The sequence below is a fragment of the Megalopta genalis genome, unplaced genomic scaffold, assembly GCF_051020955.1.
Source record: "Megalopta genalis isolate 19385.01 unplaced genomic scaffold, iyMegGena1_principal scaffold0026, whole genome shotgun sequence".
Taxonomy (NCBI): Eukaryota; Metazoa; Arthropoda; class Insecta; order Hymenoptera; family Halictidae; genus Megalopta; species Megalopta genalis.
This window is the reverse complement of record NW_027476096.1, coordinates 1216422-1244408: the sequence shown is the minus strand read 5'-3', so window position 1 is coordinate 1244408 and position 27987 is coordinate 1216422. Positions and strand designations below refer to the sequence as shown.

Genomic DNA, 27987 nt, shown 5'->3' with positions numbered 1-27987 from the left:
TGGGTCTCCGCACGAAATTGTACGGGGCACGCGGACAAAGCGCAATGACGAGATTAAAAAGAATAACAGGAATTAGAACGAACGTTACAGCTAAATGCATAAGTTTCGATGACTATTTGAAATGTCTTTACGATCATGTGGAAAAGTCGGTTAGCAATAAATTAATAACGTCTGTACATCATTTGGTATATTCGGTATCGCAGATGTAACTAGAATCGAGTCCGTAGGACCATAAACGTTACATTTTCAGTAATTTGGTCGACACCCTTTCTTGAGGACATTACAACATCGCGGAGGAAATGTAATTAAGTATGCAGTCTCGCCAATTTAATCAGACGATGCAGAAGTAAATAATCATGGGAAATCATTTATGCCGATGTAATCTTTTCATCATCAACTTCACGCACAACTTCAGAATCATTAACTGCGTCCTCATACACACATTGAATTTCTTTTTTCTTTGTTTGTTCGTCTGATTGATACTGTTGAGTTTACATCGATTCTACTCTTTTTTATTTCTGTAATTCTTGAATTATTTTTTCGTTTTTATCGAGATCACGCATATGTACGTATGTTGGAATTTGCGGAAACGGAAGTGAATGCGAGTGAAGACGCAACTTTCTCATCTGCCAAAAGGTTCAATCATCTTTGAGTTATCAACGGTGTTGGTGATTCGCCGACGGGATATATTTCTGCAGCATATGAGAAAAATTTTACCTTTACTCGCGTTTGCTATCTTTTTTACAAGTTCTGACATATGCAGATATTCATGATTTCAATGAAAAAAGAATAGTTCGATGACTATAGAAAAAAAAGAGTATAATCGATGTATATATATAAACTCGAGAGTATCAATCGCACGATCAACAAAAAGAAAAGGAATTTAATGTGTTTGTATGGGGACGCAGTTGATGGTTCTGAAGTTGTGCATGATGCTGATGATTACATTAGCAATAAATGATCTTCCCATGATTATTTACTTCCACGATATTGTAATGCATCCAAGGATGTGTGTGTGTGTGTGTGTGTGTGTGTGTGTGTGTGTGCGTGTGTGTGTGTGCGTGCGTGCGTGCGTGAGTGCGTGCGTGCGTGCGTGCGTGCGTGCGTGCGATTAATAGGAATATATGTCAAAAACATTACGTTTATATGCATGTATTCTTTTTCAACGTATCCAATTCTAACAATTTTACATACATTTTACTTCCTTTTCAACGCAATACCTTTTCCACTAAATAATATGTAATTGTAATGTAATGTAATGTAATGTAAATGTAATGTAATGTAAATGTAATGTAATGTAACGTAATAATATAATATAGAATATATAATAATAATATAATATTTACATTGACCAATTCGGTGTGTATCCTTCGTCGAACACAATTTTGAACTTGCTGATGCGTACGTAGCCATCAACCTTGAATTTAGCAGGAGCAGCGATCTTGACGTTGCTGTACACGGTAGATAAGAATGATTACACCAAGAAAAATGGTACGATGTTTTCGATTATTGCAGTCCTCGATCAACGTGGGAAGCTCATCGATCCAACGATATCTTCCGCTCAACGAGAAAAATTTCCACACATTGTTCTTCAGCGTACGGTTTAAACGTTCGACTATGGTCGCTTTCATAGCGCTGAACGTGGAATAGTGGTTGATATTCTTGAAAATCTTTATTGTCGAATTCTTTCCTCATATCGGTTTGCACATTGCTCGGAATTCTGCCATCCTTTTTTAACGCACACATCGTTGGCACTTTTACTTTTCAGAGGAAGTGCCCAGGCACATGTATTTACTAAATGCTTTGGTTATCGTAAGAATAGATCGATGTCCTCGATTATCTCTTGCGTATGGTTGAACTTCGATGATATTGGCTTGCCGCTTCTCACGTACAATTAATTTGTACGTACAATTTATTTGCCGATATATGTGTGTCGTCGAGTCTCAAATCGATATTTTGAGATCTCGCGACCCAATTTTCCTCTGCGGATATCGTATGATTGGTTCCGCCACAATTTCAACGAATACTTATTCTATCGAACCATCTAAAACCAATGAACATTTCATTCGTTACTAATGTAACGAGTGTACTCGTGCAATTTAATTTACGATCAATTAATAATTAATCCAGCTTCGCGAAGTTCTTCAATTATCGACGTTATTTCGTTGTCGTGGCGGGTGTGTCCGGCACATATAAACATCGAAGCCGGTCGAGCATCTGCCCGAGAGATTACGTTCACGTTGTCCGAGTAGACGAAGTAACCCACATCCTCTCTCACGGATGAGAACAGCTTGCTCAAGTGTTCGTATTTCGGCTGACGTAGCCATTTCAAGTACATATACGCATTTGCGAATTGCAGTTCATTCGATAAATTCATTCATTCCAGTAAGCTGACCATAACGTTCGTTTTACCACATCCTGATGGACCGCTTATCACGCATTGTATGGTGCCGGGTAGCAGTGACCCGTGTTTCCGAATCATCTCGTCGTGGTCGTCGAACGTGTGGCACATCGGAATCCGGATATTCGTGGATTGCCGTACAAAACGTATGCTCCCTCTGCTTTGTTATGCTAAAATTTCTTCTCAAATGAAAAACTATTTATACGGGAGCTGGAGTATCACAGATATCAGTCTCCGCGTATTTTGATGATAGAGCGCATCTTCATGTAATTTATCTGTCCGTTTGCCTTTATCAACCAAAATTAGAAGAGGCTTTGCGCAGAGCTAAGCAGAGTTTTAAACCGCTCTGTAAACCGTTACAGACAAGTAAAAACAAGTTTGCTTACAGATAAACCGCATTGTCAGATCCCGTAACTTACGCGTACAAAATGTTTACCGCATGCTGGTAAAGGATTCTTAAAACAGCTCTATAAACGCATTGCCAGTCGAATTACATACAGTCGGTGTGGAAAGTATTCGTACATCGACTACAATACAAAGTGAAACTATACACGCACGCATGCACGCCTAGGAGTAATTAATTAATCCTGCTGCTGTGGTGCGCTCGCCAGAAAAATTCAAAGGAGTTGCAGGACCTTCCTGGCGATAATCGGCTGGAACGTTCTGGTTTTCAATATATTGGTTAGATTTTTCCAATTAAAATGATACCAAATACGGCATGCTTTAGACTATACATACTCATTATACGTAGCAAGTAATTTATTTTATTTGCGAAAAACTCGTTAGAGAAATCGATTCATAACATATGAAATATTAAAGGCAACGTCAAAGAAGTATAGAAAAAATATGTCGTTTGAAAGAAAATATCAGTGAAGTTATGCTATTAGAGCCTACGTTCGACGACGGTAGGAATAGTCCACGGCTGAGTTAGATGTCGGTAGGAAGAGACTCGTTTTGACTACAATCTGAGGACAAGTCTACGCGCGGAGGATGTGAAGGAACAGTTTTCTGTACTTTTTTCATCAATCCTGGAATTTAAAGAGGTCGAACCTCGGGAAAGAACGACATTGTTTAGGATCTTACACTGAGGTCCTCGAAACTCAGCACCGATAGCACAACGGATCTGTTGCAGATATGGCGACGAAGGACAAGGGCTGGAACCGAAGCCACGCTTTCCAGTGAGGACCAGAGGCAACTTGTCACTCTTGTTCGAATCATTTTTACGGCGCAACAACGGCAATATTGAGATACGCTAGTATCAGCCAGTAGCGAATATACACATTTGTATATATCTCCACATCAACTGAACATTTTCATGCAAATAATAGTGAGGAGGTGGGATCGGCGACGGGAAGAGAGAATTGAACCCGGTTACAATTAGACTATCTTTATTTACAATCGGAACTAAACTCGCGACGCTCGCGTACCGTTCCCGACGAGGGTTCTTACTGAACTAACCATTCGCTCACCGATGCATCCCATCCAGATCATTCTTTCTCATTCTCACGGTTCGCTTTCACTCTGTCCTGGCTAGACGCATTCATTCTACGCGACACTCAAACCAATCGTCTAGACATTCGCTCGACGCTAACGCACAGCATGCAGCCCGGCCCATTCGTCCAAACATTCTTACGCCTTAAAACTAAACACATGGCGGAGACGTGGCGCCGGCTTGTCGCCGCCACAATAGCAATAATTATGATTTTAACACCAACAATGATTATGATTTTCAAAACGTATCAATGAAAAACATATTTTTAGAATACACCACTCTGATACCTTCCTCTGCTCCTATAGAACGTTTATTATCATTTGCCAGTGTAATAAACTCACCTGAAGCAAATAGATTATCGGATAAAATATTCGATCAAAGAGTTGTTTTTAAGGCACGTTAATTGAATAAAGCACAACGATACGAAGTGCCTTCTCCCCTTTCGCTGTAAATTATTTTAATAAAACCACAGTTATATGCATAATATGTTTCTACATAGTGGAATTTAAAATGTTTGAGAGATCTCTAACAGCTGCTTAAAAATGAAATTACAATATTTACCTTATACACACGAGAAAATTTTGTTATATTTTCCGTAACATTGATTATTTCCTTCCTTCAAATATATCTTATTAATACTTCCTCTTCAAAGATTACTCGAATTATTTATTCGAGATGTTATTCGAAGAATTTATTTGAAAAAAATGCCCAACTCTGAGCGCTATAACCAAGCAATTGTAAACTTTTTAATCTTTGTAAGGGGTTATTGCAGCCTTACTGCATCCATTGTTTAAACACAGGTTATCGTGCGTATCGTCTCAAAACAAGCAATTGTAATCATTACTGCGTAGCTGATACTGTATCTTTTTCTGCGTAGCAGATAAGAATAGATTGAAGATGAATTTGCACATTTACAAGAAACGTAGAATGATCGACAAATTTCAATGATTGGTGTTATCTGATTGCGGCGCTATAATAAAAAGAGATGCTTCTGTGGTCAAGACAAGTGTTTTACGCTATGGTTTAACAGCGATTATGGTGTAATCAAAATAGCTAACACAGTCCTGTTTGAAATTCTTCAGGTATAAATTCGGGTATTAACGTAAAATTTGTGTTGTTATACAGAGTGTTATCGAACTGGTGATACAAGTGGAAGAGAAGTGAATCTACATGAAAAAGTAAATCGAAAATGTGGAGTGACATTTTTGCGTACGAATCTTCTTTTTTGAATAAATCGATGTTAGATGTTTTGTAGAATACATGCACGCTTCCATACCATTTCACTTACGTCTCCGTCTGAAATTATTAAGGGATAAACATTGAAATGGTATTACTTTTTAATTAAATATTAATTCGAAAATTGTTGGAAATGTTTTCCGTTTCTATGCCTACATGACGGTACCCTGTATATTAGATTTTTGTGTACGTTTCCAAGGGTATTTTCCGTTTTTAAATATCGAATTCAAGCAATAATTTCTGTTTGAAGTGTTTTTTTTACTATTAATCTCCTCGTCATCATACCGTTTATAAACTGGAACGTATGCATTTTTGGAAATAAAAAAAGTATTTCATTTGCTCAGAAGATTGTACTTTTAAAAATAAAGTATTTTGTTCCTTGTAACACATTCTTAAGATAATATTTCAAATAACATTTTATTTAATAAACACTGAAAATATTTGTGATATACTTCGGAATATTTGATTTATTTACTTTATTATAACCAAATAAAATAATTTTATTTTACTAAATCATAGTGTAAAATATAATTACTTTGGTATTCTAAAACGAACGAAGTACTTTTCCTCTGCATTATCAACGCAGATAAAATATGCACTTTGCAAAGATGACAATAAATTTCATTTGTGAACATGATTTCTTATGTTCTCTCGTTTTACGTTACGTTAATTATCTTCAAAATTCATTTCCAGTATTCTATCTTATGTTTTATGTTATTAAAATAAAAACTATTTTATTTTAGATTTTAGATTATCAAAATAAAATATTTAATTTCATGATGTAGCTTCAGATACCAAGATCTATATCTGACTATTTTATTTTACGTTTCACATTATCAAAATGAAATATTTATTTCATGCTTTATAGCTCTGAATAATCGAAATCAAATATTTTATTTACTGAAATTTTATATCCTACTTGAAATACTATTTTATTTGAATTGTGAAGAATGTGTTATTTAAAATAGTATTTCAAATATTTTTTCCATATAAATATTTCCCAGCTCTGTTTATAACATAGTCAATGTTACGCGTATTCTACGAATCATTAACATCGATTTATTCGAAAATGAAGTTGATGTCACTCTACATTTTCGAATTATCTTTCCATGTAGATTCGCCACCTTTCCGTTTGTACCACCAGTTCGGTAACACCCTGTATATAACAGAAACTATAATGAAAATATTTATTTCGGCTTGCAGTACTATTTCGTATTTTGCATTCACTCAATATCTTACCTTTTTTATGCACGATCGTAAAGTTGTGAGTCGAAGTGTTGACGGCACTTGTGTGTAGGATCACAAGTTCTTCGAGCTGATCCAGACAGCCAATAGTGCAAGCACGGGGATTCGCAATTGACGTGGCGCAAAGGTCCTAAGTAAGTTCGGTTTCATATCCACAATGTGAAAACTTTTATTTTATTTTATTTTAATTAAATTTCTCGTCACAGTAGCAAATACTATCTAATATAAGCAACAGTATTCTGACAGTGAACCAATACAAAATGATTGCACGTTTTATCGCACTGTACAATAACCATATCATTTTAAAATCAATTGTTACCAAATCCGATACAATTTTGCTTTTGTTGTTTTCGAACTCTATCTAGTACAAACTTGAAAATTTCGAGTTGTTACGAAAAAATAGCAGAAGATTTAATAATCAGAGAAAAACTATAACGCGAACAGTCTCCATGACGACTATATCGACTGACGTTTTGTCGGATATCTCTCTCTCTCTCTCTCTCTCTCTCTCTCTCTCTCTCTCTCTCTCTGCCCTTCATTCTACTGAACAACTACCGTTATTTCCAATGGTATTAGTTAAAAATAAAAATCATGTCGATCCATTTGAAATAATAACAATTTCAAAGAATGAATTATTTTGACATTGCTTTATTTCAAATATGACAAAAGAAATAATATACAACGAAAAGAACTGATTTATAAAAATTTTTACATCAATTTGTTTTAAGCAAAACTCTCTTCATAAAGATATAATTCTCGAAGTAATATGCGACAAAAAGATTTTATATTAAAAAATCTGGACAACTATTTGCTCTGGGGAAAACTCTTTCCGCAAGTACATCATTTTAATAATCATGACGATTTTAATAATCATGACGTAGAAGATGGAAGAGGAGAGTTAGTCTTCAGAAAATTGTTTCTTATTGTCGAGCAATTATCTTATGAGTGTATCAGTATAAACCAGATTTAGAGAATTTCGCAATTATCTCAATTGATTATTTCAAATAATTGTAAGTTAAAATAATATACTAAAAATAATATTTAAAAAATAGCATTTCCAGTAACGTTATTTTAAATGTGCTCAAGTTTGCACCAAACACATTGTTTCAACGGTATATTCTAAGCAAATTCCTTACCAGTTGAAGTTTAAAGCAAAGCAAACAACGTGTACATATATGTACGCATACATAAATTCCTAAAGCATTATGGTCGCGATATTACGTCGACTAGTGACTTTATATCGACGAGAATTTTACTAATTGCAATCGTCAATAAACTTGACAGTGATTCATGTTTCAACGCTAGCCGAAAAAATAATACTTTCTGTCATTATACATAATACAGATCATGCGAAACTTGTGTGTAGTTCGGAGAATATTGACGGCACATAGTAAATGCATTGCAACTACAATATGAGCATGAGACTGCAAGATAGTGATCTTGATAACAATATACATCAACAGCAAAGTCTTGGTTCTTATACTGATTTGCGTTGTAGATCGTTTGTAGAACAAATATTTCTTGAATTATCTCTTAATTATCAGGTACGAATACATATGCAGTGTCCCATAAAAGTGTTCGTACAGCTTTTAAAACGTGATAACTAATAGATAATAACATTATTAATTATAAAGTCGATTTTTAATATTTTGTAGGATAACCTCTCCGTTTAATTACCCCTGCCAATATTTTCGGCAATGACCCAACCAATGTTTTAATGCAATTTGTAATGTTATGGGCCGACGTGACCAAAGATTTGTACTTATATAAGCTTTCAGGTCATATCATATGTCACCCTATTCGTTTTGACATGATAAATACAAATAAATACAAATACAAAAATGTAATTGGAAATGCAAAGACAGTGCGGAATACGGCCGACCGGCTCCGCTAACATTGCAGATCACAATTTCTCGCGAATAAAAATTTTGTGACATTTATCTAACGTAGTAATTCGACGGTGTTCACACTTGTGAACATTCCTCCCACAACCTACGACTGTCTCACCAGCATTTTAAGCGTACTCCACGATCACCCAAAAAATTGTTTTTACTCGTGATCTTAAAATGGAGAAATTTGCAGAGGAACTAGAAATTGTTGTAGCTGCTAGTTCGCAACCATGCTCCACGAAACCCTGTTAAAGAATTTTACAAATTTTACCTGGTAACACATCTTGACACAGGCCGATGCCGTTAGCGAAAATGTGCACTTGTCTGTTTGACAAGAGCGTGTACAATAGAAAACTCGAAAAGTATTTAGGACATTGGGTTAGGGCAAAACAAACAAATTTTATATGACATTTTATCTTCGAGGCATACTTTCCACTAATTTAATTGCATCATTTTGAGATGAGGACCACCACATCGATCGTATTTGACGAACCAGCTGCTTTATAGTGTTGAGCTCCTTTCCTCTAAGCTTGAAGTTTATGATTGCACAAACATTTGCTATTGAATTTCCATCCGGCAGGAGGTTGAGGTTCGCCGCATCGTCGCGTCACGTTCCGATAAGCCAGATCGAGCCTCCCACCTTTCCTCACTCTCTAATATTTCTGCATATTTCTGCATATTTCTGCCGGTACCAGCACACTACGAGAATTATTGTGGAGAAGATAAACGTGGGCTGTATACGATAGCCGTCTGTCCCAAAAACCGTGTATCATTGGATTCAGCTTTACAAGCTCTATCGCTGTACCAAATCTCATCAAAAGATGAGCGTCATTTCTGGGGACCTTTCCTTGCTAGCAGAATGGGGATCTGACGGCAAACTGTCGGCTAAAATATTCTATGGATCACGCTGGGTACGGTCGTTTTTACAATCGGCTTCGATCACTCGATGTATCCGCAGATCACTTCTTCTGCAATAAACGACGTCTCCTTTTAATTAGTTCATTTCGCGTGAACTTGTTAGGCGAAATTCTGATTGCTAGTTTCATGATATTTATTGAAGATAAAATTATCAACAAAGTTGATCCTCCTGCATTTAAATGAATTTGAACGTACCAAAATTATTTTTGTCTTTGTTGCACCAAAAATTCGTCCAAGATGGACTGAAAATGGGTCAAAGATATGTACAAGTGGGTACAATCAAGTGATTCCTCGTAAAAAACGTGAAAAAAATATTTAAAAAATTACAATTAATATTATATTATATATAAATATACAAATATATATATATATATATATATATATATATATATATATATACTTCCCGAAAAAATCGACTTTGAATATTTAAACATAAGTTTTTTTATTTTATTTGTCGTTCCAAGCAATAGCAGAATTTAAAAAAGCATTCTAGTAATGGTCTAGTAGACTTTATCATCAAAACAAAATTCGAGTCATTTATTCCAGTTCTAGAAAAGGTATGATGTTTTCAAAGTTATCCGAATGTTCCGAATGTTGCGAAAGTTTCAAAAGTTCCGATTGTTCTGATTGTCGCAACAGAACAATTAGAATAAGATTTCCCGAATGTTCTACACCAGACGTCTTTGAAACGTCTTAAAAACATCTTTGTGCCATCTTGGCTGGTGCCCGCTTGTACATACTTTTCATGGGCACCCTGTCTGTACGTATGAAATGCGGATAAATAAACTTTCGTTTTATCAATTCTGCTGTAGTTGCACTTTATTCGCATTGGCTGCAGAGATCGTCAAATATAATGTATTATTTTATTAAATTGTTTATTCTTAGTTACATCATATTAAAACTAAGTAGAGAAAAACTTGTTACTATTAAAGAAACTGGTCAAGATACAAATTATAAGTTCTACTACGTTAAAACTAAGAAAAAATTACTACTATTAAAGAAGCTGGTCAAAATACAACAAAAAATTAAGAATTATATTACACTTACTTAACTAAAACATAATAATAATTATTTGCTGGAAGGAGCACGTCAGGTTAAATAATTTATTAATACAAAAGATTACATTCTAATGGATTTACCACGCGTCGAATTTCTCGAACCTGGCCGAGCTTGTACATGAGGTGCAACTACTCTCACCTGTGCAGGAACTGGACCTGCCCTCCGTACCGTCGTCCTTGGTTTAACAGCTGCCGCAGGAAAACGTTCCCTTCGTCTCTGCATTATGCGCTGTTTATAGTATCTCGCGGTTCGTCTCAGGATAGGATCATCCTTGCAGACATTCAGCCACTTACCTGACACTCTAGCAGCGCAAAGCAGAGACCGAGGATCCAACATGCGTAGGATTAACTGCGACACCTCCGGCGGAAGTTCAGAAATAAAATCCGCCTTGGTAGGGTCGAGCACTCCAATCACATCAAGGAAAGTTCTGAAGTTTTCCATGTTGCTGATGTAGATGTGTTGTTTCTGATAGAAGTTGCATGGCTTCCAGGAGGACACATAGCATTGTAATCAGTTTTATGTTATGTATCAATATAATGTTATCAATGATGTCTTATATCAAGATATAAAGATCACCTTCAATTTTTTAAATGGAATACTTAATATTTCTTCCTGAATTCAGATAAAGCGTTGAATTCTAAATAAAAAAGTATTACAGCAAATGGAGTCTAAGATACATAGTTAATGAGATATTAACGAAAGTAAATTACGTTTATTAGGAAAGACCATTAATCAACGTGACTGTTAACGCAACGTAGTCGAACAACTTTGTTTATGAGCGGCTGGTCAGTATTGGAAAGCACAGTCCTAAATGCTGCATTGATAACAACGCATGCAACAACGTATCAGTCGTGCACGTTATGCAATATTAGCAGAAACTCTTGAAAATGTTTCGCCTTCTCTAATAATAAGATCGCATAATTGTATTGATCGTAAGGGGCTGCTAATATATGTATATAAAGACAATATGTTAATATAAAATTCAATGTATTTTCATAAGATACGAAATAAAGAAATTACATGATGTAGTTTCTGATATATAAACAAAACTGTGGCGGCGACAAGCCGGCGCCACGTCTCCGCCATGTGTTTAGTTTTAAGGCGTAAGAATGTTTGGACGAATGGGCCGGGCTGCATGCTGTGCGTTAGCGTCGAGCGAATGTCTAGACGATTGGTTTGAGTGTCGCGTAGAATGAATGCGTCTAGCCAGGACAGAGTGAAAGCGAACCGTGAGAATGAGAAAGAATGATCTGGATGGGATGCATCGGTGAGCGAATGGTGAGTTCAGTAAGAACCCTCATCGGGAACGGTACGCGAGCGTCGCGAGTTTAGTTCCGATTGTAAATAAAGATAGTCTAATTGTAACCGGGTTCAATTCTCTCTTCCCGTCGCCGATCCCACCTCCTCATTGGTGACCCCGACGTGATCTAAAGGAAGCGAACGACACGAATTTTGCAGTCGCATTTCGTTCGTGGTTTCGTGGCAGTGGATCGGGAGTTTTCGGAAGAGAACACGGACATTCGCACGTTTATTCGGTACGATGGCATCCCCGCCCGCATCGACAGTCAGCCGCGTCGCGGTGAAAATACCGGAATTTTCGCCGACCGACCCCGAGCTGTGGTTCGCGATGGTCGAGGCGAGTTTCGAGACGAGCGGCGTTACGACCGAAAAGACGAAGTTCGGGTACGTCCTGGGCGCGCTCAAACCAGAATACGCGGCCGAGGTCCGCGAAATCATCTTGAATCCCCCGGCTGAGCCGTTCACTAGGCTCAAGACAGAGCTGATAAGGCGGATCGGGGCGTCGCAGGAGCAGAAGACTCGGCGTCTCCTCGAGCACGAGGAGATGGGCGACCGCAAACCGTCGCAGTTCTTACGCCACCTGCGGACCTTGGGAGGAACAGCCGTGTCGAAGGAGATACTGCGTACCTTGTGGTTGGGCCGGCTCCCCGCGAGCATGCAGGTCATCCTGGCGACGCAGCGAGACGTCGAGCTCGACCGAGTGGCCGACTTGGCCGACACCATCGCTGACACGATGGGCCCACGCACGCGGGTAGCCGAGGCCTCTGCGGGTGCCGTCGCACGGCCGTCGAGGGATATGTGCAAAGTCGAGGAACAACTGTGCTCGAAGATGGCACAGCTCACGGCGACGTTTCGGCAGGAGCTCGCAGCAATTCGTCGCGAGATAAACCCCGGTCCGCGTTTTTCCCAACGGCGACCATCCACCCCGGGCCGAGCGCGATCGCTATCCCGAGAACGACGAACCGCGCTACGAGGCGGGAAGTGTTTTTACCACTACAAGTTCGGCGCGAACGCGTTCCGTTGCGAACACCCATGCAATTGGTCCGCGTCGGGAAACGAGATGGGCAGTCGTTAATGACGGCCAGCGACCACTGCCCACCATCGCGCCGTTTGTTCGTCACCGATCGAGTAACGAGAACGCAGTTTTTAATCGACACCGGTGCCGATCTCTGCGTTTTTCCTCGATCGAAAACTCGCGGGTTCCGCGAACGCGCATCTTACGTTTTATATGCGGCGAACGGGTCGGAAATTGCCACGTACGGGACGGTTACGCTGAGCCTCGACTTCGGGCTCCGTCGCGCTTTCGTATGGCGTTTCGTGGTGGCCGACGTGTCAAAGCCGATTATAGGCGTAGATTTCCTCGCGCATTACGAACTATTGGTGGACGTCGGAAAGTGCAAACTTTTAGACCAGGTGACGTCGATGACGGTGCCAGGACGCTCAGTGCGCGAGTGCGGGCCATCGGCGCCCTCGGTGAAGACAATTTTCGGTGATTCGAAATTCCACGAATTGCTGCAACGTTTCCCGAACATTACGCGACCAGTGGGGACACCCGTGCAAGTGCAACATGAAACGGTGCACTACATCCGCACAACGCCGGGTCCGCCTGTGGCTTGTAGGCCCCGGCGTCTCGCGCCGGATCGTTTGAGGCACGCGCGACAAGAATTCGAGACGATGATGCGTCTCGGCATCGCGCGACCGTCGGAAAGTGCGTGGTCATCGCCTCTCCATATGGTGCCCAAAAAAGAACAGGACGCTTGGCGACCGTGCGGGGATTACCGAGCTTTAAATGCGCGCACGGTGCCGGATAGGTACCCCGTGAAGCACATCGAGGACTTTTCTCACGCGCTTCACGGGAAGACGGTGTTCTCCACAATAGATCTGGCGCGCGCGTATAACCAGATTCCAGTGGCCACAGAGGACATCGCCAAAACCGCGATAACCACCCCTTTCGGACTATTCGAGTTCCCCTGTATGTCGTTCGGATTGCGAAACGCGGCACAAACGTTTCAACGTTTCATCGACGAGGTGCTGCGCGGCTTGGATTTTGTGTACGCGTACATCGACGACATACTGGTGGCATCGTCGACAGAAGAGGAGCACTTGCGCCACTTGGAGGAAGTTTTTTCACGCCTCGACAAGTACGGCGTGACCGTCAACGGGGCGAAATGCATTTTCGGCCAGGCGCAGGTTAAATTCCTGGGGTTCACCGTATCGTCCAAAGGCACCAGCCCGTTGGAATCAAAGGTGGAGGCGATCACCAACTACCCCCAACCGACCACCGCAAAACGGCTGAGGCAGTTCCTGGGTATGCTAAATTTCTATAGGCGTTTCATGCCCAGGGCTGCGCAGGTACAAGCGCCCCTCAATAACCTACTGCACGACGGCATCAAGGGTAACGCCAAGTTGGCGTGGACCGAGGAAGCTACCGCGGCTTTCGCCGAGGCGAAGGACAGTTTGAGGCAGGCGGCGTTATTGTCGCATCCGAGGGACGACGCGCCACTCGCCTTGTTCTGCGACGCGTCCGATTTTGCTGCAGGTGCGGCACTGCAGCAGCGGGTCGGAAAGGATTGGCAGCCGGTGGCTTTCTTCTCCAGGAAGCTCAGCGCCGCCGAGCGGAATTACGGCGCGTACGACCGGGAAATGTTGGCCATTTACTCGGCAATCAAGCATTTCCGACACATGGTGGAGGGGCGAACATTCACCATCTACACGGACCACAAACCGTTGACATTCGCCTTCCAACAAAAGCCCGAGAAATGTTCTCCCAGGCAATTTAGATACCTGGATTTCATCGGGCAGTTCACCACCGACATCCGCCACATCGCCGGGAAGGACAACGTCGTCGCCGACGCGCTATCCAGGTTGGAAGAAGTGGTAGAGTCTTTCAGCTACACCGATTTGGCGGAGTCTCAGCAGCGCGACGCGGAACTTCAGGCGTACATGAGCGGGAGAATAAAAAACAATTTACGTCTAAAACGGATACGCCCGCCCGATTCGAACACTGAAGTGATCTGTGACGTGTCTACCGGGATTGCGCGACCTTTCGTCACGGGACAATTCAGGCGAGCCGCATTCGACTCGATGCACCGCTTGGCGCATCCAGGTGTTAAAGCAACGGTGAGACTCGTGACGGAACGATATGTGTGGCCGTCCGTTAAAGCCGATTGCCGGAGTTGGGCTCGCGGTTGCGTTCCGTGCCAGCGCGCCAAAATAAACAAGCACGTTTTCGCGCCGCCGGGAAGTTTCGACGCGCCGACCGGAAGATTCGAGCACGTGCACATAGACATTGTAGTTCTTCCGGTCTCAGAGGGGTTCAGGTACTGTTTAACCTGCGTCGACCGTTTTACGCGCTGGCCCGAGGCTTTCCCAATTCGGGATCAAGAAGCTTCGACCGTGGCACGCGCCTTTTACGAGGGTTGGATTTCACGGTTCGGAACCCCGTTGCGCGTGACGACCGACCAGGGTCGACAATTCGAGTCGCGCTTGTTTCAGGCATTGTCACAGCTAACAGGTGCAGCCCACTGGCGGACAACGGCCTATCACCCGGCGGCAAACGGAATGGTGGAGAGATTCCACCGCCAATTTAAGGCAGCAATCCGTTGCCAGCAAAACGTCAGCTGGACAAAGGTTCTTCCCACCATCTTGCTGGGCATCCGCGCAGCCTGGAGGGAGGACTTACAATCCACCGCAGCTGAGCTGGTCTACGGCGAGACGCTGCGCCTACCAGGGGAATTCCTGGTCCCACAGAGAGCGGAGTCGCTGCCGCTGCCAGGGGATTTTGTCGCGGGATTACGAAAGCATTTCGCGACCCTCGCCCCAACGCCTGGCAGCAATCACTCGACGAAACGAGTTTTCGTTTTCAAGGACCTCGCCACGGCAGAGCATGTGTTCGTGCGGAACGACGCAGTGCGAGGAATCCTCCAGCCGCCATACGACGGCCCATACAGGGTCCTCGAGCGAGGGGACCGGACTTACTCCCTCAGTATCCGGGACAAGGCGGTCACAGTGACCATAGATCGCCTAAAGCCGGCGTACTTGCTGGCTACAGATCCAGCACCGCCGACGATACCAGGGGCAACACAGCCAGCGTTACCTGGAGAGTCCGAGGGGCCACCAACACCATCATCACCACCCACTCCGAGCGAGTTTACGGGGCAGCCGCCCCAACCATCGCCACCATCTCGGGGTCCGGCGGTGCCGCCCCCCATAGTAGTACCACCAGGTGCGGGTTTACGCACCACACGGTCCGGAAGAAGAGTGCGTTTCCCGGACCGATTGCAAGTTTCGTGATCGAGTCAATCACTGGCGGGGGGGTGATGTGGCGGCGACAAGCCGGCGCCACGTCTCCGCCATGTGTTTAGTTTTAAGGCGTAAGAATGTTTGGACGAATGGGCCGGGCTGCATGCTGTGCGTTAGCGTCGAGCGAATGTCTAGACGATTGGTTTGAGTGTCGCGTAGAATGAATGCGTCTAGCCAGGACAGAGTGAAAGCGAACCGTGAGAATGAGAAAGAATGATCTGGATGGGATGCATCGGTGAGCGAATGGTGAGTTCAGTAAGAACCCTCATCGGGAACGGTACGCGAGCGTCGCGAGTTTAGTTCCGATTGTAAATAAAGATAGTCTAATTGTAACCGGGTTCAATTCTCTCTTCCCGTCGCCGATCCCACCTCCTCAAAACAACAACCAATATTTCGTATCGTTTATCTATTGTTTATTGTTCAATAATTCTCTCAATTGTTTTTCCATTCGTCGATTAACGTAACAAACTTTAATAGTAGCAGCAATCATTTCGATGCTCGAATTAAAAATGTCACTCTGTACAGGCAATAATGTTTTTTGTTTTTAAGAATAATTTATTTCAACAATCGCGTTTAGGATTCTGCTCGAATAACGTGATGTGAAAGTGAACTGTGTGAACTCTTTCGACCAACATGAATCAAGCGGAGGATTATTAAGTGGATTATTAAGTGGCCAGTCTTTGGCGACAGTGTTCCGAAAATGAGAGAGAGAGAGAGAGAGAGAGAGAACTCCGTGTTTACCATATCGTTCCTACCTGAGGCTCCTTCCTTCCTCGGTATGGTCGTCGAACTGGGATCAACTGAACATTATGTGAAGTCAGTGCATCGACATCGTGTATCGTGAGTCACATTTTCAAGCAGCAAATGTATCCTCACCTGAATGGGTAAGTTTACTATTAATGATATTCTGCACAATTCTTAAACAAATATATCCTTCATGTCTTTTAAAGCGATTTATTATTAAATTAGCTTTGCGAATCGTTCGTTGAATTCTGTTTGGATACGGAATTGTTGAAACGAAAATAACTTTTACGTGACTTTGACGGGATTTCTTATTCTTGATCTTCACTGTAATCGGCTCAATTAATAATTGAAGCGGCTGTCACCGTTAAACTCTTACTATTTTGGCTCCGAAAAATTAATTAATATTCTTCAAATATTCTAAAATAAGGGTGAACAGTATTAAAAATTTCATTGTCACGTAGTAAAAAAAATTCGGAAAGTTCGCACTGTGTGACTTGTTCATTACTTCGAATGCGGCCTGAATTTGCGTCCTTCCGCCAAGGCCAGGTGCAGCTCGCTTTCAAAATTCTGGCGCTCGCCTCTCATTGGTCACTGTTTTTCGTTAGTAACTCGTAAACAAAACCGCCGATTCTATTTACACTAAGGAAAATGTCACTTCAAATCTCTCCAGGTACCTTTCATTTCCGACTATTACCATAATTATGGAATACCCTGTATAATTATTAGAAGTAATAGCTCAATTGTCCATAAAAAGAGTTTATATCGTATTTCTGTAGTACCTGTTTTAAAAATACTATTTCCACCATTTATTAAATCTTCGTGCCAAATACGTACAATTATTACCTCCATATAGTATTCAGCATTCGTAGTAGAAATGAAATATATAGGATATTCGATTCTTTCTAACGTGCCTAAATGTGTGAACTATCGGTAATGCTGAGCATGATATACTGAAATGGTAAGGTCGTCTTTGAACCCCCCAAATCTGACAGAGAAAAACCCACATGATCCTATAGGATCGTAAGTGTCTGTAACGTATTCGCAGGATTCTTTGTGGCAATAGTGGAAGTTCTCTATTAATATCATGAAAACTCTTAAATTCCTAAAACTAATACTGAATATTTTTAGGTCACTGAGGGGCTAGTTTCCTAGACAATGACTATAATATTTATATTTAATTTTATAATCTAACAAAATATTAGTAACTCAATGATCGGAAACTTTTTCCCACATAACATTTTGTTTTTCCTGTGGTTTTTTTTTATAATAAATGAAAGATTGTATTATGTTGTTCTCTTATTTACTTTATTTAGACCCCATCTATGTCCCCCATTTCTCTTACCTGCATATAAGAACATTTTATAACTCCAAAATGCGAATATTGTTTGTAAATTTTATATTAGAGTATATGATCGGAAACTTTTTGCCAGAGGTTGTTTTCCAGCTTAAATATTTTCTTGTAAAACTCAGATAAGACTTGACATTCTTTTTTGATAGAGCAGGTTTTTTTCTTCTCAATTGCTGTAAAATTCCTAATAGTTTTACAGTCATTGATACCGTAGTTGCAATTTCTGAAGTAATGTATCTTGTCTATCTTCTCTTGACAAGATAATAATTTTTTTCGTATTTTATGTACAACTCCTTGACTAACAGCAAATTTTCTAGCTATTACTCGTATTGATAAACCAAATCTTAATAGGATAATGAAACTATTCTTTATATCATTAGATAATACTTTCATGACGTTATGTTGATGTGTTATTGCACGAATAACAATAAAATAACAACTATGTACATACACGATAATAAAATAAAAACGATGACTCATCTTTTTTATTTCTTATTTTTTGTACATGAAAATTTTTTTAATATATTGGTCAGATTTTTCCAATTAAAATGATACGAAACACGACATGGTTTAGACATTATACATAGTAAGTAACTTATTTTATTTCATTACACAAATTGTAATTATAAAAAAAAACAATAGAAAGATATGAAAGGTAATGTTAAAGCAGATATGTATGACGCTATTCGGGCCTCGATTCAACTGTGATTCCGGGGAGCCAGCAACAATTAAACTGCAATTCTGGGGAGCCAGCGACGATTTCACATTTTCCTGTGCGGACAAGAGTCGACTCGTCACTCTTGTCCGAATTGTTTTTACGGCGTAACAACGGCAATATTCATAAAGCAATGAAACAATTACAAAAGTAAAAGTCAATTTGTCTCGAAGAATCAGGTAAAAAATCGCACCTGGTCATCCGCGGTCCGCCGGCGCGATGCTTGCCTGAACACCTGGGAAAACTTCGGTTATTTTACCATAACGCTAAATGCTAATCGTTTATAATTATTTTAAAATATTTGACCAATCTATATCATGTTGGGCCTAATTTTAATCAGGAAACCATCAGCAGTACGTTAAGAAAAAATCAGTTAAAAAATGTTAAAATTAAAAAAAGCTATGTCATTGTATTATGAGTTGTCTTTCGGGAATTCGAATCGAAGGAGCCATGGCATGTACTGCAGTACATGTGTTCACCGACTTCGATAAAGCTTAGCATCGGCGTAGTGAGAGGAGTATTGCTTAAAGCAAATTGATGTAGTGATTTTTGAAAAAATAATATTTTTGGATTATTTAGAAGGATTATTGAAATCGATACATTTGAAATAAAAATATAACGAAATAATGAATTATTTGAAATTGCTATTATTTAAAATGGAATCCTCAATTCTAAATAGCAGCACTGAAAACATCAGTCCAAAATTAATTATTTCAAATATTCATTTGTTATTTTCAATTCGAACAAAATATGACCAGATCTCTCATGGACAAGATTGAGATTAAAATTGTTCACGAACCGTTAACCGTCTTATCAAATCGGATAAAACACAGTTTGAGCTCCCTTAACCGACTGTAGCCTACACCTTCTAAAGATTAAAAACAATTGTAAAAAAATTTCTATATGATAATTGTTAATAGTTTCTGGTTTGTTTATTCTTGTACACTTTATCCTTTAAATTCTACAAGTTTTATCCATAAAGATGAGTATAAATTAGTTTATTTAACAGATATAAGGATGAGAATCGGAAATGTTTCTAAAATTGTAACAAATTAATATTTACATGTAAATAAATAAAACATTGAAATAGAGAAATGTGTCATTAACTTAAGCGTGAATTGTTGATCAAATAAAACGTCAAGAAACTAAGTACAAATTAAGTAGAAATATGATGAAATGTTTATTTATTCTTAGAAGCATTCGTAAATGCTATAAGTAATTTTTCATAAGTTTTCATATTATTTTCAGGGAACTACTATCATGGCTGACTATTTCCAAATACTCAGCGCCATTGCGTTGGTGTTCGTTGCTGTCTATTATTACTTAACATCATCCTTCGATTTTTGGAAAAGTAGAGGTGTACCTGGACCTGATCCAATACCTGTATTTGGCACTATCAAAGATGTTCTCCTTAAAAGAGCAACTCTTGGAGTCTACTTAAGGCAGGTGTACGAAAAATACAAAAATGAGCCCCTTATTGGAATCTTTATAAGAGGAAATCCTAATGTTATCGTGCGTGACATGGATCTCATTAAGGATGTTCTTATCAAAGATTTTTCTGTTTTCGATGACCGTGGAATCGTTATTAATGAGAAGGTAGGCATAATAAATGAATTTACGAATAATTTCCTTCGATGGAAGATTACACTGGAATTATTTAACATTAAGAACAGGGCTATTAGAAAAATTTATCTTTTTACTTGAAAATTTAGAAGGGCAGATTAAATAGTTCGGGAACTTTCTTCTGGATATCAAACGGAAGGAAATTGCATTTGGTACGATATTGTCCGTTGTCAAGATATTTCATTGCTGGGTAAATTACCTGCAACTTTGAGAGCGATTCTTAGTTATTTAAATGTTAACAATGAAAATAATACACATCTGAAATTGTTGGATGTCGAGTTCCTATGTAAAAATTGTCACTCTGATGTTATCTTTGTTAAATCCTTTGTAATCACTTAAAGCTGGCCCATAAGTCACATTGCCGTTTGGAAGATGTGCAAGTATTCTTTATACAACATGGTATTTTCGCAATATAATTTCACTAAAACCAGGAATAAAATAAAGAACAAATTTATCAATTTCATAAAGACACGGGTATACTTAACAATTTTCGACTTTATCAATCCTGAAGCAGTGCACGGATTAGAGTCCGAAGGTTGGCGAGAATGGCTTGTAGACGTAAACTATACAGTAATTGCATATAGACTATATAGTAATTGTGCATGAAAAGTTACTCCTCACAGATTTTCGACGATTGTTGAATATGTTGCCAAGATGACAAGTTTCCCCTATGTATTGTTACCGCAGCTCGTACTTAGTTTTCGAGTTATTTTCAAAAACCTATAGAGAGCTACTACTACATTGAATTTCGCCAATACGGACAGGTGACCATTATATCTCGATAAAAATGCATAGTATCCAAGAACAGGCTACGGCACTGCATGTTCCCCAGGATTTACGATTTATTTGAATAACACATCGTACAAAAATTATTAGATATCTGGTCCACATTATTCGATATAGTCTACAGTATTTGGAGTACAGTAATGACATATGGGACACAATAAATAAGACACAGTAACTCATTCGGTTTGCATGATCAGTACACAGCAATTAACACACAAACTTATATCTTATTTCGATTAATATCTCAAATTCATTTGAACATTTTTAATTAAGAAGAGATGTTTATTAAACAGAAGAATCTTGAAACGCTTAAATTTTTATTATGTTATTATAGTTGACACCAAATCCTTTCAAAAATTTTAGTTCACGACCATTTTTCGATGGAAATTGTTTACAACGATTTTAGAATTATATAACTAAGCTGGTCGCGACCTCGATTCGCCCATTTAAGGCCAAATGGACTTGACTGCTGAATAAAACTATCCAAATTTTTGTTGACCATTTGATAAAACTATTCAAACATTTTTGTCTAAAACATTGATTTTGAAAGTACTTTTCCTCTGAGATAATCGGCTGTTCCGAGACTTTTAGGGACCCAATTTTCAAAAGGTCGTAACTCAGACAATTTTCATTCACAACCATTTAAAAAGATCATGTTCACTTTGATGTGACTTTGATCATTAAATAGAATGCAATTTAATACATCCACATCATTGTCTAGAACATCTATTTACAAAATGCTTTCTTCCAGAAATAATTGACCATCCCACGGGATTTGAGGAACCATGTATACTGTAGGTATAGTCCTCACGCAACAAGAAAGCAGCTCTGTATCTATATTCTCCCTCTTACTAGCTGCCCAACTGCCGCAGCTACCGGTAGCTACCGACATCTGCGGCAGTGGGGCAGCTGGCAAGAGGAGGAATGTAAACAGAAAGATGTCTTTATGTCCCGTGAGGGCTGTACTCGCAACATATATTAAAAGTGAAGAATCTCAATATTATCATTGCTATAGGTGGAACCATTATCCGGAAACATCTTCAGTTTAGAAGCAAAGAGATGGCGGCCACTGCGAACAAGGCTCTCACCAGTTTTTACATCTGGAAAACTCAAGGAAATGTTTCACTTGATAATGGAATGCTCGGAACAATTAGAGAAATATTTAGAGAAACTAGAAGAAAAAGGGGAGCCGGTAGAGTGTCGTGAAGTAGCAGCAAAATTCACGACTGACGTCATCGGTAGTTGTGCTTTTGGGATCAACATGAACGCATTATCCGATGAAGAAAGTGAATTTCGGCAAATGGGAAAGGTGGTTTTCTCAACTTCGCTCTGGGCTATCTTAAAGACTACATTCCGAGAAAGTCTGCCGAAATTATACTTCTTTGTTATGTCTCTACAACCGCATCCGAAACTTACATCATTTTTCATTCAAGTTGTATCGGACACTATCAAGTACAGACAGGAAAATAACGTGATTAGACCAGATTTCGTGAACATGCTGATAGAGTTAAAGAATCACCCAGAGAAGTTACAAGATATTGGTAAGTTTTTATTTTCATTAGAACTGTTACATGTATGTATTTGTGCTTGCGTGAAACTATATTTATGAGCCATATTCTTTAAAAAAAACTCAGTTTATGTCTGGAGTGACAAGGAAAATTGTCCATGTGAGATTACCATGTCAAAAGGTTTAAGATAATCCACAAAGTTTAGGAATATACAAAGTGAATGATTTACATGTGAATTAACATGAGATTTACAAGAAAATGATACAGGTTTTATATTATTTTTAAAGTACGAAGAGCTGCGTACGTTTACGAAAACTTTTCTAATATCCCTATCGTGACCCTTAACCTTTCGACGAGTCATGTGTGAGTACATATTCCGTGTACAGAGTGCAACAATTCCGGGAACTAAATATCTGGACCACGTACGCACATCTCCGCCGCTATATTTGGACCGATGTCGACAGTATAAACTACACAAAACTTTTCAGCTTTACGAATCCTCGAGACAAAGATCTGATAATTACGTCTGATAATTTAGACCAAAATTCAAATTTTATTTCTTCATTTGATAGCATTCTTTTATATTATATCTATATTTACTCTCATCAAAACAGTATTTTGTAAATATGGAAATTATTATTATTCCACACACATACGTACCATTACTATTCACGTTTGTATTAGTTTCTATTACCATCTCCTCGCATCTTTTTTAGAGATATCCTATAAGAATATACATTTCTTATTACTTTACAAAGTTTTAATTTCAAGCACTATAAAATTTAATTTTATGAGAAAGTTAAATTGGTATTTTTATATTTTCATATCGACAAAATTAAATATCTCGAAAATTTCAAGCTCCCTACTTTTCATGCAAAAAATACTTTTTTCACAAGTATACGTATTATAATTGCTGCCTAGAAAATTGGAGGAGGTCATGCTGACATACATCCCACCCCGAATGCGTGGGTACACACAGGATTCATTCTAGTAGTAGTAAAAGTTTTCATTAAAATCTCAGAAGCTACAAAATTCCTGAATCTAGAATTTTATATTTTGTATCCTCTTCCACATCTCTAGATTCCCCCTAAATATTTTCCTTTAACGACAGCAGAGCCCCTTCGGAAGTTTATCCAAGTAATAAATAATAAATGATTGAATAGTTTCATTCGAATTCAATTAAATAGCCGATGATCTATTTCAGAATTGACGGACAACTTGATGACTGCGCAAGCGATGGTCTTCTTCGCAGCTGGCTTTGAAACATCGTCGACTACTATCTGTCACACTCTTTATGAAATGGCTCTGAATCCGCAGTTGCAAGATAAATTACGTGCAGAAATTAAAGAGTTTAGTACAAAAAGCAATGGCTCTTTCAAATATGATGATGTAAAACAAATGAAATATTTGGACAAAGTTTTTAAAGGTACGTATACTCATACATTACATGATAATGTAAATATTAGATTGTTACATCATTTTGGTTGTATTTTTGGATAAACTACTAGAACATTGCGATAACATTTTCTTAGTTAGTGAGAAACTGATCATTATCTCTATCTCCATGTTAATTCAAAAGTTTGAATTGAATTAATTTAACGGCAACTGCGATACGTGGGGGTATATTGGTAAAAAATATGAGAGCAATAATGCAGCACCTTAATGTAATGATTACAAACAGGGAATCTATTATTATAGCGGTGCACGGTTAAATGTACAAGATCCTTCTCCACTCCTCTCACAAGCCTGCTATCTCAGTAGACAAAAATTATAGATTTAATACAGAGAAAAGGAAAGAAATAGACGTATATCATTAAGCTGGCATGACTGATGCAGTAAATTTGTAAGGAAGAAAAATCTTGTTTTCAATAGTCTTTGTAACTTAGTTTTGAAATTGTAGCACCAAGCTATAGCTGAGATTCTTCCGATTATTATAAATTGCTAATTAATTAATCCGAGAATAACTTAAATTAATCTGATTTAAAACTCCTATAATATGATCTAATATAAAATTCATTTTAATCAGAAGAATATCTAAGCAATCCTTTGATGCTATAATTACAAAAAAATACAAAGTAATGGAAATGAAATGTTCGTCATTGTCCGTTTATTTGTAAAAAACTAATTCATCCATGTTTATTATTATGACTTTTAGATGACCTTGAATACGATAAATCACGTTTTAATAGGAAAATGAAGTGACACAAAAATGAACGTGTTTTAATGTAGAAGTACGTACCTATATTTTAAGTGGTGTTCGAGATGACGTGTTCAATCTCATCTAAAAGTAATGATATTACGTATGGATGAATTCGTTTTTAATAATAATAATAGTAATAATAGTAGCTTAATAATAGTAATTACTAAAGTTTTTAGTTGTTTTGACGACAATACCAGCAAATTCACATCTTTAGATAGTTGAAAATATTGTTAACTAGAAGCGTAACTTGAAGATGTTAATGTGTTATAATTACTTGTTCCAATGTTTTATTATTTATCACAAAAAAACAAATTATCTCATATAAGTAACAGCTCTAATTTGCATACATTTTTTTATAGATCTAATATTTCAAGTCACATATTCTTCTTATTGACAGAAACACTGAGGAAGTATCCACCAGGAACTTTGTTGGAGAGAAAATGCAACAGGGAATACACCTTCAGTAATACAAAAGTAACGATCCCTAAAGGTACTGGAATATATGTTCCGGTATTGGGACTTCACCACAATTCCAGCATTTATCCAAATCCAGAAATTTTTGACCCAGAAAGATTTGACGATGATGCAGTTGCGACGAGACATCCAATGAGCTACTTACCTTTTGGAGATGGACCACGAAATTGCATTGGTAATTTAACAAAGAAACTTAAATTATACTTTCAATCCACTTTGTGCGTGTATTCGATTTTTTTAGACCGTAGGTATACCGAGTGTTGAAAATGTTTTACTACTCTCATTGATTACTGTAAGCCATTAAAATCTTGAACACCTCTTTTTCAACACCCTGAATATTTCTACAAATTCTCCAGTGTTCAATGCATAATATTTGACAAATTTTGTACCATGTTTATTTCAATCTAATTTGTAATTTTCCATGTAGGTGCACGGTTTGCAGTATACCAAACAAAAGTGGGCTTAATAAAAACACTAGAAAATTTTAAAGTCGACGTTTGTGAAAAAACAATGATTCCGTATGAAAGTGATCCACGTTCCGTAGTATATGGTCCAAAAAGGGGAATATACTTAAAAATAAGTAAAGTAACAAAGTGAGCTGATTAATAAAAGAGATTAAAACAACGTTCGAAGTATTAAGATCATTGAAAAATCTGAAAGAAATAAATATCAAAGGATTTCTGCAAGTATAAAATTTGTTTTTGTTTTCATAACTGATGTGTCTATGTGCTATTTTTAATGTTGCAAAGAATTGGGAAGTGGTTAGAGTACCTGTGTTTGAATTTTGTCACTGAGGCCATAGTGGAAAACAAGAGCTCGATGTTAGATTTAGAATTTCAGTACATGCTATGTGCAAGATAGAATGTAAGATCGTTATGTAAAATAGGATCTGCAGATTTTAGGGAGTTGTAAAATCTTGTGCCGTTGGTATACCTACATTTCTAATTTAAGTAGTGTACGTTAAAGTCTCCTACTAAGATACAATCACGTTTACTATCAATGTTACACACGATTAGGTCCTACTGTGGTTAAACTTTACTTTACGGGTCCAAAGATTTTTCGCTCTTTTATGTATATTCTCGTAGATTTTGTCGAGAAAACTCCAAAAATTTAAGTTCTAAGGTGCGCAAACCATTGATTCAAAAATTATGTGACGTGTACGGTGAAGACTTTTTAAAGATAAGACAGTGTCAAAATTGGTTTACAAAATTTCGATCCAGTGATTTTAATATTAGGGATGCTCGACGCTCGGGAAGACCGTTCGAAGTTGATAGCAACAGAATACAGTCATTGATTGATTCAAATCGACATTTGGCAACAAGAGAGTTTGCTGAGGTACTTGGCATATCAAAATCGAGCGTCAAAAATCTTTTGAAACGACTTGGATACGTTAGTTAGCTCGATATTTGAGTACTTCACTCGTGGCCCAAGATAGGCCCCACGCAGCCGTCCGCGATAGATCAGCGCAAATTTACTTCAGTCTACTCCATTCGTCTTGTTATCAAAGAATACGTTTCAGTTTTCGTTTTCTGCGTTTGTACTATACAGGGTGTTCCACAATTATTTCAACAACCGAAAATGAGGGGTAGCTGAGGTCATTTCAAATAACTTTTTCCTTTGCGAAAATGCAATCTGCGACTTGGTTTACGAGTTATTAACGAATAACGTTGACCAATGAGAGGTGACGGCGCGAAGTTCGAGAGCAACTCCTTAAAAAATAGTAGAAAATAGGGGTTGCCACGGAAGAGTGTTACCAACAGACAATCGAGGAGACGAGATCGGACCGTCGAACGATCAACGTTTCAAATTGTAACATAATTGAATTGAATTGTATTATAGTTTATATTCTTTATTGTAACTAAAATGCCGCGACGTGAGAGAAACGGAGTGATTCGCAACAATATTTTTATTTTGCATAAAAGTCTGCAATGTATGTATGTGAAGCGTTCTCCTACTTTTTTCTAGGATACATCTAAATCATACATCATGTATAAACTTCTTGTAGCGCCGTGCTTTTACGACGCCTTTTTGACGCGCGGGGATCGAACGTCAACCCTATCGGGGTTGTAAGGCCCGGGCTTCACTTGTTTGAAGACGCGTCGGTTTTTAATGGTTATCGGTCCGATTGGCCGATTTCGAATGAATGAGCGATTGAGTTCCCGAGTCGAATGAGTCTCCGGTTGCGACGAGTGAGTCTCCGAACGATTGAGACTGTTTGACGCACGAGTGAGACTCCGGATCGAGAATATATGTTTTTGAAGGCGACTGTAAGTATAATAATACTAATAACTGACTACTGCTCGCGTTTTTTATACCTTTTTCCCCACTTGAGATTCTTGAAGGAATCTCCACCTCCATGCCGGGATGCACTGATTGGTTTTCTCGAAAATTACGATTTCCCAATCAGCGTCCTCCAAACGTTTCGTCACCACCCTCTCGTACCGTCCTGCACGGGCCTTGTCTTGAAGAGGGGTGCGACACGTAATTGCGTGGTCGGGGAGGTCCTCTGGGCCTTGAGATGTCATCCCCGCGACGGTTGGGACTAACTTTCCCAAGACGCGTTCAAAAATCTCAAGTGTTATTGCGGGATTTTTTTCGGGCCTTTTGGATTTACGACACGTCGCGATCATTAGAAAAGACGGAGACACTGCCCGGATGTTCGGCAGCTGCAAAAAAAGGTCTCTGTCTCCTCAGATGACACACGCTTGTCCGTGCCATAACGAGAGAGGTCTGCGGGAGGTTCTACGT

General features: G+C 38.9%; 1 protein-coding gene and 1 long non-coding RNA gene across 10 annotated transcripts; both read left to right on the top strand.

The window, feature by feature from the left end:
• Positions 1–2223: 2223 nt before the first annotated feature.
• Positions 2224–3683, top strand: LOC143260952 (uncharacterized). Of its 2 annotated transcripts, none has more exons than XR_013035230.1 (3): positions 2224–2301; positions 2387–2547; positions 3534–3683. It is a non-coding gene; the product is annotated as an uncharacterized LOC143260952 (long non-coding RNA). The 2 variants fall into 2 exon arrangements; XR_013035231.1 differs by having other exon boundaries at positions 2790–3683.
• Positions 3684–4863: 1180 nt separating this feature from the next.
• LOC117223227 (cytochrome P450 6A1) lies at positions 4864–27126 on the top strand. 8 transcript variants are annotated; one of them, XM_076527526.1, is made up of 8 exons: positions 4864–4975; positions 6392–6508; positions 16602–16725; positions 19897–20244; positions 22073–22598; positions 23770–23991; positions 25163–25414; positions 25667–27126. In XM_076527526.1, the coding sequence occupies exons 4-8, from the start codon at positions 19909–19911 to the stop codon at positions 25834–25836; spliced, it is 1506 nt and encodes a 501-aa protein (XP_076383641.1). In that variant the 5' UTR covers positions 4864–4975; positions 6392–6508; positions 16602–16725; positions 19897–19908; the 3' UTR covers positions 25837–27126. The 8 variants fall into 8 exon arrangements, with proteins under 8 accessions (XP_076383641.1, XP_076383640.1, XP_076383637.1 ...); XM_076527525.1 differs by having other exon boundaries at positions 6333–6508; XM_076527528.1 differs by having other exon boundaries at positions 4897–4975; positions 6427–6508.
• Positions 27127–27987: the final 861 nt, after the last annotated feature.

Excerpts from the sequence above, each read along its gene's own strand:
- LOC117223227 (XM_076527522.1), top strand. The coding sequence starts at position 19,909 with ATGGCTGACTATTTCCAAATACTCAGCGCCATTGCGTTGGTGTTCGTT. Across the intron at positions 23,992-25,162 it reads TTTGGACAAAGTTTTTAAAG|AAACACTGAGGAAGTATCCA; the intron begins GTACGTATACTC and ends TCTTATTGACAG. Across the intron at positions 25,415-25,666 it reads TGGACCACGAAATTGCATTG|GTGCACGGTTTGCAGTATAC; the intron begins GTAATTTAACAA and ends TTTTCCATGTAG.